Source organism: Aspergillus flavus, chromosome 4 (assembly GCF_009017415.1).
Source record: "Aspergillus flavus chromosome 4, complete sequence".
NCBI lineage: Eukaryota > Fungi > Ascomycota > Eurotiomycetes > Eurotiales > Aspergillaceae > Aspergillus > Aspergillus flavus.
In genome coordinates, this window is record NC_092405.1 from 4744143 (window position 1) to 4758342 (window position 14200).

At 48.3% G+C, this 14200-nt stretch overlaps 5 protein-coding genes across 5 annotated transcripts; 2 read left to right on the forward strand and 3 right to left on the reverse strand.

The window, feature by feature from the left end:
- Positions 1-635: 635 nt before the first annotated feature.
- Positions 636-2322, reverse strand: F9C07_10127 (putative amino acid transporter; the record flags this gene model as incomplete). The annotated part of the gene is made up of 4 exons (XM_041292525.1): positions 636-1061; positions 1124-1797; positions 1852-2113; positions 2179-2322. 4 exons carry the CDS (start codon positions 2320-2322, stop codon positions 636-638), a joined length of 1506 nt encoding a protein of 501 aa, XP_041147001.1.
- A 1941-nt stretch (positions 2323-4263) lies between these two features.
- Positions 4264-5211, forward strand: F9C07_10126 (uncharacterized protein; the record flags this gene model as incomplete). Its single annotated transcript, XM_041286176.1, has 1 exon — positions 4264-5211. One exon carries the CDS (start codon positions 4264-4266, stop codon positions 5209-5211), a length of 948 nt encoding a protein of 315 aa, XP_041147002.1.
- A 553-nt stretch (positions 5212-5764) lies between these two features.
- Positions 5765-6011, forward strand: F9C07_10125 (uncharacterized protein; the record flags this gene model as incomplete). The annotated part of the gene is made up of 2 exons (XM_071507350.1): positions 5765-5837; positions 5899-6011. The coding sequence occupies 2 exons, from the start codon at positions 5765-5767 to the stop codon at positions 6009-6011; spliced, it is 186 nt and encodes a 61-aa protein (XP_071366772.1).
- A 1655-nt stretch (positions 6012-7666) lies between these two features.
- Positions 7667-9042, reverse strand: F9C07_2244930 (uncharacterized protein; the record flags this gene model as incomplete). The annotated part of the gene is made up of 4 exons (XM_041292526.1): positions 7667-8095; positions 8146-8285; positions 8339-8760; positions 8813-9042. 4 exons carry the CDS (start codon positions 9040-9042, stop codon positions 7667-7669), a joined length of 1221 nt encoding a protein of 406 aa, XP_041147003.1.
- Positions 9043-11575: 2533 nt separating this feature from the next.
- Positions 11576-13281, reverse strand: F9C07_2067936 (cytochrome P450 monooxygenase; the record flags this gene model as incomplete). The annotated part of the gene is made up of 4 exons (XM_041292527.1): positions 11576-11710; positions 11772-12767; positions 12819-13018; positions 13074-13281. The coding sequence occupies 4 exons, from the start codon at positions 13279-13281 to the stop codon at positions 11576-11578; spliced, it is 1539 nt and encodes a 512-aa protein (XP_041147004.1).
- Positions 13282-14200: the final 919 nt, after the last annotated feature.

A 14200-nucleotide genomic window follows, 5' to 3' on the forward strand; every position in this document is an offset into this window, starting at 1 on the left:
CGGTATCCACCGCGCTATATCGCTAAGACCGTCGTAAATGCATGAGCACAAAAGTATCCCGATTGGGGGCTATTTTACCTCGAATCATTCTCTCTTAAACTGTGCTTGCTCTTTAGGTTTCTTCAGATTAATTAGTACTCAGTTTGCTCGACGTATGTTGACTGCACTGCTTATAGTCCCATCACTTTCAAATCAGTAGGAACGTGATCTGGTAAAACTACTTCCATATATCTAATTACCGTAGCGATAGGAGTCGAACCAGGATATATATATAAAACAAGTGCTGTGACCTGTATACCTGTGCCCTAGAAGTCAGGGAGCTAAAGGTTGGAAATTACATCACGCACTGTTGTACTACTTATGAGCCACATTGTCTAGAATAGGTCAACTGCAGTCGTACTGTATTATTGCCTTCATCACTCATTTTGTGTTCTAAAGGTGAGTCTTCGACTTGACCGAAACCCTGCACATCCGCCCGACAATAGTTTAGGCAATCCTATGCCCTGACCTACATAGTCCTTCTAAGAAGGCGTTACCACTACAATCAGCACGGGACAGAGATTTTAGAATTTTTATATTGAGATTTCACATTTTGTCTTTCCGTTAATCATACACTCTGTTGTTATATATACAGTTCACACAGACCCAGAGTTGTCCGCGCAGGTGAAGGCAGCTGAGCCACCTTCTGTTTTGTATGAGTCCATGATCCCAATGACGGATCCATAGGTCCCAGCCACGGTCAGGAAGGTTCCTGAAATGACTACAAAGACACTGAAGAAAACCATAAACCACCATTGTTTCGTGGCGAGACCCTCCCTCCGCTTGTGCCAGTTATCATAGAGCCACATGCAACCCATCGGTTGGAAGCACATCATCGTGCCCAGCAAGGCTCCGATGAGCGACACAAGTCCGTCAAACACTGGGATCGCGCTGGCGATAATATAGGCAATGACGGTAATGCTGAGGGTGCAGGCGAGCCAAACGGTCCAGTGCGTGACGGTATTACTGATGAGGTGTTTGGAGCCGCGAAGCAGATGGACGAAGATATATTTCGCTGGGATCTGTAGGTGGGACGAAGATGATTAGCTGTGTTGCAACAGATGATCAATGGGATTCGACTCACATGAGTAACAATAGTGGTAGTAACGATTAAACCTGGCAAGGAAAGTCCATAGGCGATCTTCTTAATCAATCCACCGGCTGAGCCCAGGGCTGGTGAGGCGACATAGGATCCACAGTAGTAATATACTACACAGCCAATCGTGATATAGACCGCAGTCACAACAGCTTGACAGATAAGCAGTGCTGGAGTGAACTTGCGAGGGTCGCGCATTTCAGACACAATGGAGAAGAACCCGGGAGTACCGGAGAATGCGAAAACGAGTGAGCTCACCGCGGTGATCGCCTGAGCGAAGGTCGGATTGCCGATGATTTTGAAGTCCGCAACCCAGGGACCATCCGTTTGTGGTGCGGTGGGCGGGCGGTCTTGAACGCCAACGGCGATAGTGACAATGAGGACTAGAGAAAGATGAGACACAGCCTGGATCAACACCTCAGGTCGATAGTAGCGATCGACTGGGGAGACACAGGTATAAGGGAACTTACTGGCAATTAGAATACACGGCAGTCCAATCCATGCCAGCCAAGTGATCTTACCAAGGGTTCGGATGCTACTACAGGCAAAGCCTAGAATCGCGGCAACCGCCACAAAGATCGCGGTACAGGCACCATGCGTGGAGACTGCATTTAGGCCAATCGAAATCCCGAGGATACCGGAGCCTGCAACGAAGATCCAGTCTAATGCCATGTCAGTGAGGCCTGTTTGGAGCGAGTCAATTCAAGATAACCCACACAAGCAAAAGGCGGCTGCGAGAACGACCCGCCCCGGTGTACCAAACATCAACGCCCCGGCATCATCAATACCATACACTTCGCGATGACGCAACTTGAAAGATCCGACCATATAGTCGGACCATGTCGTGATACAGGAAATCGCGATGAGTACGATCACGCCGGGAACCATGCCGAGGGTATCAAAGGCTGTTGGTATGGAAAGAACACCCAGCCCGATCTGCGTCTTCATCATGAGAACCACCGTTCCGAAAAAGCCGACCTAGTGTCTCGTTAGTCCTGCATACTGGCTGCCATAGCATCTGCCACCGGCGAGAATGTACGTACATTCCGGTAGTTCGGCCCTTCATCCGTGATTTCTCCAAACACGGCATCGTAGGTAACATCGTCGACGATTTCACCTTTCTCGAGGTAAAGGGCGTTGGGATCCTCAATCGGTTTCTCTTTCGTCTGTATTGAAGATGGATCCATGATGAAGGCGAGGAAATGCAAATTGCCAGGGGTGATGATATTAGGGTAAAGGGAAGCTCGCGACCCCGGGACTTTATATACCAACGTTTTCGGAAACGCTTCTGGGGGAACCGTACGTCATTGATTTAATCGAATTTCCAGAAAATCAATAAATAAGTCACGAAACGTTCCGAACCGACCGACTCCATTTTTCTTTCCCCAGGTCGACTAGCCTTTTTTTGGGGATGCCCGATGCGGAGACTGGAGAGGGCATTGCCCAGTGGCAGTGGCAAGTTAGGGCAAACCAGCCTCAGACAACAAGCGGTGCGGGGTTAACCGCTGCATCTGTTTCCTTCTTTGGGAAACTGAGGCTGTGATAGAGTCTCATTCGATCGTCTCCCATCTTGACCCGCTAAGATGCAAACGGCAAATTTGATGAGACCCACGAGTTGGAACGGCCACAGGCCAATCAGGTGACTCCACCGGATCGCTTGGATCCGCTTTTTGATGCCGGGCTAATTTGAACCTTCGACTAGGCTCCAGTGGCAGACAAAGATTGAGAGAGAGATAAGAGAGATAATAGAGATAAGAGAGACAGAGAGGGAAAGGAACAAGAAATAAACAAGCAAAAAAGCCGCATTCAAAAAGTGTATCAACGTGGTTGCCTCACTCAATATCGCCGATCCCTAAGGTCTTTAATACAGATCACCGGAGACTGATACCGTTAGAGGATTTTTACACGAACCTCTGGGCTTGGGCAATGACATAGTCTAAGGCCGTCCTGAGAGACTCATCCCATATCTCACGACATCCGTTCAGGAATGGAACTCTAATGTCACCCTAATGCAACCTAAGTGGTCCCTCCCAATGAAAGTCCTCGCCCCTGAATGTAATCAAATTCCTAGCGTTGTGATATGCGGAGGAAGACTTGAGACATTTTTCTTGAGGTAAAAAATAGGTTTCGCTCACCGAGACGAGGCAACGAAACACTCTCTTCCCTGATGGTGGCGCGTTGAAAACTTTTCCATCGGCGAAGACCAGGTTGAGAAGTGGAGGATTGGAGGCACAGAGGGCGGGAGAGTTTCGTAACGTTTCCGTCGGAAAACCTAGATTAGGCTATCGGCCTGAGATCAGTCCCCTTCACTCAGTGTATCTCGCGATTTACGGAACCTCACGGCTAGTGGAAGTGTTGATCTGTTACCGTCGTGCGTCTCTAGTTCCACTGTCCTCGACCTATCTTGTCGCAGGAAACTGGGTCCATAGGAGAGATCCACTGTAGAAGGACCATCTAACTACGTTGGGGATTAATTACGTCGCCAAGAGAATTATCGGCGAGGTGGTAAGTCTCTATCTCGGAGCTATCACGAAAGGACGATACCGGCTGCGGGCAAACCGAGTGGCGGCGCTGACGACTTGGCATTTGCGGCCCGTGTTCGTCGTGCCCTAAGTTCTAAGCTCAGTAAGGGCCTCTGCCGGACTCTCACCGGTACCAAGTGAGGCTTCGTAAAGGGCCTGAAATGAATGGATCTGGCAAGATTTTCATTGGTTATGGCGGTACCAATCCTAATTCACCCAACACAATGCGTAAGTCCTCCACATTGTTTGTCTCCCCATATTGTGGGGGACGGGAGCTTATTGGAATCGGTGGAAGTCCAACCAAATCGTTCATCTGGAGCAGTGGATCCTCCTCGACGAATCCGAGCAACTTGACACGTCGTCTAGTTAGTCCACGAGAACCCCCCACATCGACATGATTCATGGGCTTTCATTGCTCCCCGCATTTTCATCTAGTGCCAGATGAAATCCGTGGATGTCCATGCAGTTCCCCCCTCCCCTCAAACAAGATACATGAACGCACGCTCGCTGCGAAACCCATACGTCTTTCCACACAAGAATTTTGACAGATCCAAGTTCTTTGCCTCAGTCATCAGATGCACCGGCGTATAATGCGAACGTTATTCCATGGACACAACCTCGAACGAGGCTGCCATACGGCTAGAACCATTAGGTGGACGAGGCACCTTCACCATCAAAACCACCAGCGTGGTCTTTCTCGCAATCGCTCTATACAACGCGGTTGAGCTTCTGATCCTGATCCTGGCGAACTTCCATCATCATCATGGCATCTATTTCTGGTCGATGCTCTTATCAACCGCCGTGGGGGTCATACCCTTCTCGATAGGTGCCATCATTGACCTCTACAACCTGAGCCCATTATGGGTGATCCTCGTCATGATCGACCTGGGGTGGATCTTCATGGTCGGCGGGCAAAGCGTCGTCCTCTACTCCCGGCTACATCTCGTGTCGCGGAATGATCGTGTTCTCCGCTACCTCCGCTATATTATCATCATTGATACCATTCTCCTCGCCACGCCGATGTCCATCATTTACTTCGCCACTGCCTATTCGAAACCGACAGTATGGGCTAGGGCCTTCTACATCATGGAGGTCATCCAGGTCATCTGGTTCTCCGTCCAGGAATGCGTCATCTCCACCTTCTGGATCGTCGAAACCGCTAAGCTGATTAGGCTCCGCCCGGGATACGACCGCCATCGCAACCGAACTATGTACGAGATCCTGGCGATGAATCTCGCTGTTATTTCGATGGATATTGCGCTCTTGGTGCTACAGTTTTCGGGTTATTACTACGTCCAGGTGCCTGTGAAGGCAACCGTATACAGTATAAAGTTGAAATTGGAATTTGCAGTCTTGGGAAAGCTTGTATATCTCGCAACTCACCGGGTTGACTCCATGGGGCTCGAAATATCTCCAGTCATGGCTCCCGTTGATGTGGCTCCGAGTACCTCTCCGTCCAGCGGAGCTTCTAAATTACACCAGTCAATGAAAGATTCATTTGGGCTCTGGAAGCCCACACAAACGCACAACGCGGCGAGCGAAGGGCTGATGTGATTTTACCTGGAGTCGGCTGGGGCGCCCACTCTGTTATCTAGCGCTTGCCTGTGTCACACCGCGTTGTTCCTTGTACATATGCATGTATTAAATATATGACTAATGACCTTTGGTACTTCAAATACTCGCTTTAGTTGCCTGAATCGGAAGGGCTCCTTGTTTTAACTCAACCTCTCCTAGGGGAACCGTTAAATATAATGTACTTATACAAATGTTCAATTCCCTGGCATTGGCCGGTACAATGAGCGTTAAAGCTGTTCCGGCCTCTGCCAGTATTGAATGTATTATTGTTATGCAAATAGAAGTAGGCGCATAAAGCTATCGTCAATACTTTGAATGGTCTTATGAGATAAAGGGTCATCCTTCCATTTGTCATATGGCCAAATACTAAAAGTTATTGTCCACCTTGACTGAAGATTGAATCACAGGCACACAATGGCCAACTGCTGACACGCCCTAAACGTTACTTTGGAACGCCCGATCCTCCCGGGGCAAAACCCACAAGTACCTGATGCCTATGCGGATGGGATATCTGCACAGATACCCTCTCCTCATGTATGTGTATAACATACCAGATCACCACAACAGTCGTCCGACAACTTGCAAGCGCCAAACTCTACGATCGTGTTAGCCTTCTCTCTCCTACATGCTGATATGATAGGAGACAATAACATACACTGTTGATAGTCACGTTCAACCAAACCTGCAGGATGGGTGATGGCAGCGGCGCTGGCCAGAGCGGTGAGGGCAGCGATAAGGGGATTTCATTCTGTCTCGCGTTTCGTGGTGTTGTGATGTGATGATGTTGTTGATAAATATCAAGCGATTGTGTTCCTTGGATGTTTTGATGAATCTGATGATAGTAATGATAGCTCAAAAGAAGAGCATATATATATCTCCCACATTTAATCGTTCCTCACACCAACACCAATCTGCCACCACCGGGGTACATCCTATCGCTCCTTCCCATTCTACCAACACGTTCGAGATCAGCAAGTTGATGTCATAACTCCTGTTGTAGCATTGTGGCGATAAGGCCTTGGAACGTCTGGCCTTTAATGCGGACTTGCTCGGCTTACTGTATATGTTGACACTGACAGGCTATTGGGATGAGGTTGTGATATTACCGGGCTTAATATTGAAGCCGAGGTACTCTGGTGAGGTGAAGCTCAAATTGTACTATTCTCTCGGATTCTGTTTGGCTCGTTCGTCTATTGACAGAAGAGCGGTTGGGTAATATGGCTCAGTTATTGGTCCTCGAACAAGGCTGTGAGGCTGATGCGACAATGGCAGATCCGTCAAAGTCTTACCTGCCAGTGCACCTGGTACGTTGATCTCAAGATGACTGGAGTACAACGCGCACTCTTGCAGGACTTCTGCTAACCGTCAGAGAGTCACAACATTACGTGTCATGGCAAGTAGAGACATGTCTATCACACGTCCCCCATCCACGTTTAGGAAATTTGACCCTTCTCGATGCTATTCACATGAGAGTCTGTTCCATCAATTTTCAGCTGCCAAGAAGGAAGATCATCTTGGCGGCTAGTCACATCACAAAGAGCCTGCCTGCAACCTATGTCTCTAATTCGTTGCGCTGAACGACTCTATTGCTTAGCTGTGCTTAACTTCACTACCATCAGCGCCGTATGGGCCAACGCGATGAGCCTGTGTCATATGTCTATGTGCTATCAGGTATAGGTACTACTCACACCGATATGATTAGTGCGTGGGCAAGTTGAATTCTTCTAATGCAGTAATAACACAGCAACAGAATTATCCATCCAATTACAGTGCACCATCATAAGGTAAGCATGCTACGGGACGCTCGGCATAGAAAGGTCAAGGTCAGCCGATGAGGATGGCTCAATCAAACGCTGATCCTCTTGCTCAAAAAAAAAAAAAAAAGTTACCATCGCTATCCCGACGGTGCTGAACACGTCGAAGATATGAATAGCTAGCTGTGTATCACAGTCGCGTGCTTGAGAACTACATATATACCGTGTGCGATGTAAAAAGCAGAGGCACCCGAAATTACACGGTACTTCTGATTATCAGTTTAGTCTGGAATCCCGAAGGCCAACCAAGACTTTCCCAAATCGTGCAGACTTATGTCAGACCTGCCCCGTAGCGTTGTTGTACGAACCCTACCACTAGCATATGCAATCTACTGGAGCTGGATAGCCAAAAGAAAGTGAGTCAGGCTTAGAACAAGGATGTCCAGATCTGCCTGTATGTTTTGGGTCCGTCATCGACAATGTTTAGATATGGAGTACTTACGCTCACACGGAGTGTAAAAACGGTGACATATCCCCCTCGCATCGGACTGTATACGTCAGTATAAGAAACTGCAACGGTAGAATAATCGCCAAATGTTCACACAATGGCTATCAGAGATAAGAATTATAATATATTATCGAATCAACGTGATCTAAACTAGGGTTCATAAGGTTTTGTATCATCTCCGATGCTTGATACCAACGCTTGATGTGATGTCTCCCTTCGCCGCACTCCGTTCCCTAATGTCATCCAGTACCGATTGGAGACCGGAACTGTTGTCGTGAAGTATCCCTTGTACCGAGTTGATCAGCAAATCATTGACTGGTACCTTCGCCGAAAGGACCAAATCACGCATGACCTCAGTGTAATATGGGATCATGACGCCATCATATTCCACCTCTCGCGTGACAGCATCGAGGCTGAGATACCCGCTCCGTAAAGAGTCTCTTTGCGCCTGTAGCAGAGGCAGGAGATTCTCTGTAACTGTGTGCATATCTACCACTCCCTCGAGTGGTGTCGAGTGGTTGCCGGGTCGCAACGTCAGATTGTTGATAGTTGCATTCCCTATTGTGAGATCCTTGCTTTTCAAGTCCATGGTTATGGTTCCCTACTGTTTCATTAGCCACTATTTAATAACCCAACCGGGTGAGTACATACGATTTCTATGGTCATGACGGATGGATTAGGCAATGTCGCATTTGCAACCAGATTCACACCGTCATCTCGCGGCGGGAAAAGCATTTTGGGATCTTCGATCGAGAATCCAGCGAACGAATTGAGAGCTGCAATCTTAGCTCCTACGCTCACTATTTTACATTTCTGTCTTTTTGGCTTCTGGGCCCACACTTACTGTTTTGAGGGAGGTCCTTCTTCAACGAGATGTGACTCTTCAGCTTTCCCAAGTATATGTTGGTGGTTCCAAACGCAGACAACGGGGCATGTGGCTCGAACACCACACTGCGAATGTAATGTTTCCATGGGTCAGGATTTATCGGGCTTGGCTGGTTCTGGACTCCAATACTCGCGTTCCCATGTATGACTATAGCATCGTTATAGACCTTCAAATACGTGCTATTTCCCGGCTGATCATTGTTGAATAGGTGGAGAACATTTGGGTCAAGACGTACAGGGACGTTGACGCCAAGCCTAAGTGCAGTTTGGATGCTGAGCAAAACAGATTCTGGCCGGGGTTGCATGACCTTAGCTTCCACGAGGACGAGAGATGCGTCGTCGATTACTCGCTGGGAGATCGCCTGGATGATGACGGTAAAGCTGGACCTATTAGCTATGACTTGGTGGCTGAATATATGGGTGTGAGACATACAACAGTGGTAGGAAAATTGCCAGAAAGATAATGGCACCGATAAGGTAACAGCACCAAAATCGGATCCAATGCCGACGTATCTTTCCGTTCCCCTTCAGCGTGCTGCTCTCTGTCAGCTCCACATGTGCGACTTGGGATCCGTCTCCATGCTGCTGCTCTAGAGGTCCTCGATACGCTCCCAGGGCGTACTTTCCAGCCTTGGTGGTGAGATACGACGGTGTATCAGCCATGGCCTTGCTTCCTAATACTGTGGCGTGTTCCAGGCATTAGGGAACATGGTGGTTGGCATATATGTATAGGTGAGTGGACTCGAGTTCTTCTAGTATCCACATAACTAGCTTGAGTAAAAGATTTGCTGATGAGCCATGCATGTGATATCTGTCCATTTCGTACCCTCGAAAGCATCACATCATTGCGTGAGGTGATAAATAATCAAAAATGTACCCAGAGGGAGCTCCAACAAATCCAGAACAATATAAGCTAAAATCCAGAATGGGAAAGTGATCAACCCCGGGTTTTTTGATGCTCCGTGGTGATCGGCATAGGCTTCACAGAAACGGTAGGCATTGCGAGTCGGTTCCCGAAATTGGGATCCACTTAAGCAGTTCAACATCATGTTCGTCGCCCTCCTGTACATACAATATGTTTGTGATTCAATTACTGGTGGTCTCAGATTACATGTGCGACGTGGGTTGTGAGCTTACACAAATGAACCCATGCAAGAGCCTGCGATTTATATACGCTCACAGAAAATTAACCACCCAGAGCGGTCGTGGAACGGGAATCAAGGTCATGTAAATTGCCATCATACCACCACCTTCTGGCAGATTGTTATCACGTTGAGGGTTGTGGTAGCCAGCCCTGTGCAATGTATTATCCCAGCACGTTGCATACAACTTCTCCCCGTTCTAAGAGGACTAAAGATACGGACTACGGCCGTAAAGTGCGTATCGTATCTCCTCCGAGCGATCAACATCGCTACGATAGCGGAAAGGATAGTAAAGAGCAGGCTGCAACAGACAATTTATGTCGCTTCAACGGTTAAGCTCCTAAAACACTGGAAGGTAAACATCGCGAGAACTCTAATAAACGTTAGCCTTGGCATAGGCAAGTCACTATGTGAGGATTACAAGCTGGGTCAAACGTATGGCTACAAACCGGACTCTCTCGATATTTAGTCAAAATTAACAGACTGAGGCTAAAGCTGATTGGGGAATCCATAAATATGCCCCTGCGCAACTCACCTCAGCTTCCAGCATCAGCGATGTGCTGATACTTTGCCCAGTTTTGTCTGCATTATCTTTCTTTCATGGTTCCAATTCAACCAGGCGTTTCTTTGCTTTCTTTTCCCCCGCACGACCCGGAGCTTCGATTAGAGGAGAAGCCCACAGGGTGTGACTTACACCTACGTTGCCTATACTGCCACAGTCAGTTCTATAGTCGTCGAAAAGACGCGCGATTCGATTGTTCGTCTTTGGAAAGTACGTACGGCGGCCCCCTGAGATTACATATCACCTAATCGGTACCTTAACGCTGAGCTCTACCGCACACAGAACTGGAATATATCATATCCTGGTGTAGGCTAATACTCTTGATGCTAATAGGCGTTAAGGGCGGAGTGTTCGACCGGTAATGAAGGGGTACTACCAACGTGAACTGCTGTCCTGTCGACACGCGCATTAGGTGGCTGTGTCGCCAAACGGTGTCTCGTATCCAAGCGCTCATATACCTTTCTATCCTTGGGCTTTTTATCACACCACGGCCTCACAGCATCAAACCAAAGCCAATTCGCCAGATGGACTTGTTCAGATATTCAAGCTTAGCCGCAAGATGATCAAGTTTGCAACACCCACGATGAACGAGGTTCATACCAGCGAAATAGGCGGTTTTCTCCTGGTTGAGGAAGTACAGTCGAGTCTCTCTTTCTCTTCCTGTGTGGTGATCAACGCTCTCCGTAAGCAGCTGAACACGGTGTGCTCTCGAACACATGAACACTACCAAGCTTTCGCCGATATTGTTGTTTACAAAAGTTATATGCGGAGCTAGACGGCACGGGACATGGTTTCAAAGGCTGTCAAGTGGATTTGCGACATACTGGAGACATTTATTGCCTTGGTCCCGACCTCGAATCCTTTTGCATTGGCGATTATAGTACACTATTGCGTTGTCCTACACCGGCTGAGAAAGTGCTGGTGGATTGCATCATGGGGGAAGCGGTGATGAATGTCATTGTAGTGGCTTTGTTCTGTAGCCTGGGCTCTTGATACGGTGAATGAACAATATTGGGTGAGGCAAGGAACATACAGGTTCCCTTTCATATCCGTGAGCGCAGCCGATTTGATATACATTATTAGGGATGCGGAAATATTTGCACTCGCCCGTCCATAATATACAAAATGTGTTGCCCAACTCTACCCACCTCCATGTGTGTTTGAACACTTACTATGACAAGGCCCACCGTTTCACCCACACTTGACCAGGCGACCTGAAAATATCGAGAACAGCAGATGCAGTTCTACGTGGTTGATACTACAAACTCACCAAAACATGTTCTTGGCACTTGTGGAATTGAGCGAGCTCCACGCAAAAGCAGTGTTGGGCCCACCTGTGCAACTCTGGAGCTGATGTCGAGAAACACAACCTCCTTAGGATTGATGGAATCTGACCTTGCAGTGCTCAATGCACTTCCAGTAAACTGCTCAATACGTTAAGCGCTTGCTCCTTCGCAATATCACTTCCCTACCTCTTGCCAGGAATATCATACTAGAGACAGCTACCCAACTGCTCCCTTGCAGTCACTGTAACCCACATGTCACTTACAGCAAAAAGGCCGTTGACATTTTTTCTACGCCATGGTTGTTCTGGATTGGCAAGAGCCCAATCAAAGTTACGCAGCGCCTTCCAGCACAGTCAGTATGTCAAGGCCAACTATGGTCAGGAGAGGGAGCTCATCATGTACCTCGAAAATCGTCTTGCCGATTTCAATTAACGCCACCGTCTGACCGAGACACTTCCAGCGACCGTAACCAAATATAAGATCATTGACTCTCGTCATGTTCGCCAGATGATCTTTGTCGTCATTCAGCCATCGTTCCGGCCTGAAGACTTCCGCGTCTTCCCCATAGGTGGCTTTGTTGAGATGCATGCCCAACGCAGAATACCCAATCCAAGTACCTCCTGGGATTTGAACAGATTCCCCATCCACGATCACTTCGTCGCCTTCAGGTGGTACGTCTCTCGCGAAAATGTTGACGACCGGTACAAAGATCCGCAATCCTTCCCTGATTACCGCCTGCAGGTACTCGAGTCGTCGTAGTTGGGCGTCAGAAATGATACCGGTCGAAGGCGCTCTGCCATCTTGAACCGCACCATCTATCTCAGCCTGCAGCTTCTTGTACACTCGCGGATTTGACAGTAGACAAAGTAGAATACCGCGGATCCCCGACGCCGTGGTGTCGGATCCGGCCAGAACCTGCTCAAACGCCTCCATCCATAGTTCGTTGCCGATTAGCCCATGTCTGATAAACGAAGCCAGCATATCGCTCCGCGCATTGGTCGGACTCTGTAGTCGCTTCGCCACCATCTGCCCGGTCGTGGCCATCATCTTCCCAAAGCCCTTCAGATCATCCGTGGATGGCCCGAGAAGCCTCCCGACCCACTCAATCTGCATGATCCAGTGTAGACCTGTGCCCATCAGAAAGTTCGACACCCAGAGTCCTTCTTCTCCAGATTTGATGTAGTCATTGACATCCTTATCGGCCTTGAGCATGCCAAAGCTGTTTCCTAGGCCGACCGTGCTGATCACGTCCAATGTCAAGTATTGTACTTTCTTCGCAAGGTCCATTGGCTTCAGACAGTCTTCCGTGGACAGGTATCGGTTGCGAATGAGATCTAGAAAGTCCAGCACACGCAAGTCGATGTCCGATTCTAGCGACAGATTTTCTTTTCCGGAGTACTATAGAGGAATCAGCGGTTGGAACAAGCTACCTTCTGGGGGGAGACAGACTCCCATTAACATCTGCTTTCGCCTCCGGTCATGCCTCTCGTTATTCGTCTCACTGAAAACATGATCTTCGCCTGGCTTGAACCGAGCCGCATGGTAATACCAGTCGGACCGTTTATATGGAGACCGGACCGCGTTGATATGAGCCCATAACTCTGGCGATGAGGTAATGAGTGCATTAGGGCCTATCCGGACAATGGAACCTACAGAATCCTATCAGACGGGAATGTCGGCCCACGTGATCATGATATTACGCACCGTACTGGTCCGTCATTTCTTTATACCATCTTTCGCACCGCAAACTGAGCACGGCCTTGGTGTGCAGAAAATGGGAGAAACCACAGCTAAGTGGGCCCTTGAACTTCCGGAGACGATAGTACGCTTGGAACTTTTTCAAGAAGTAGAGGATGAAAAGACTGCCGACGACCAACCAGCGGGTCTCTAAGACCAGCTCGACTAACCCCATCTTCGACCAGAAAGTGGAATTGGTTGAATTGACATCAATACCTGTAAGAGAGAAAGCATTTTGAATGTGCAAGTGGGGTACGATGGTCGGCTCATTCTTCATATACGGAGTCCTAAAGGCTAGTCAGGGTTGGGGTGGGGGAAGTCCCCGCTTATACGAATTGATCAACCCTCTACGACGAACGACATCAATGCTAGACGCACACGAGGGGAGGACTCTACAGTGCTCATAGCCTATTCACCGCATGCTGCTATGGAGAAACTTTTCTGCAGAAGCGACTATCCCCACTTCCCGCGTCATGATGATCCGTTAACTTCATCCACCCGAACTCCATTGGCTTCATCGTTTTAATTGCGCAGTAGTCGGGTATACTTGCAGCTGCCTAGCTGACTTTGTTCAACTTCCACACCAGTTGCTTATCACTGATTGATTCTGTCTCGGATGAGGTTAGAATCGGCTTTATCCCTGTCATTTATATTGGTAAGTTGTGGTCGAGTTGCTACTGAGGTGGTAAGGCCGGAGGGGAGAAAGAAAAATCCAAAAATCCAAAAATGGAAAATAAAATGATAATAAAATACAGGGAACTTCGGAGAACGAGTGGTAAGTTTATAATTGGTCTCCAAGTCCGCTTGAATAGGGTTTGTCTTCGAGGGAAAAGCTATCAAATACACACCTCGGCTATGATGGAGACCGGGTGTTGCCGTGCCGGAGGTACCACGACCGATGAATAATCATATACATAAATCTAGCAAAAGAAATCCTGCTGAGCATCGTGCACAGAAACTAAACCTCCCCTATATTGACCGCTTTGCGACTGATTCATTACCTCTAGATATATCACCACGGTGGCAGTCATGCAGTCGAATATCGAACCTGAGGCACCCAACCACACTCGATGCCGATTGCGTGGCTTTTCAAA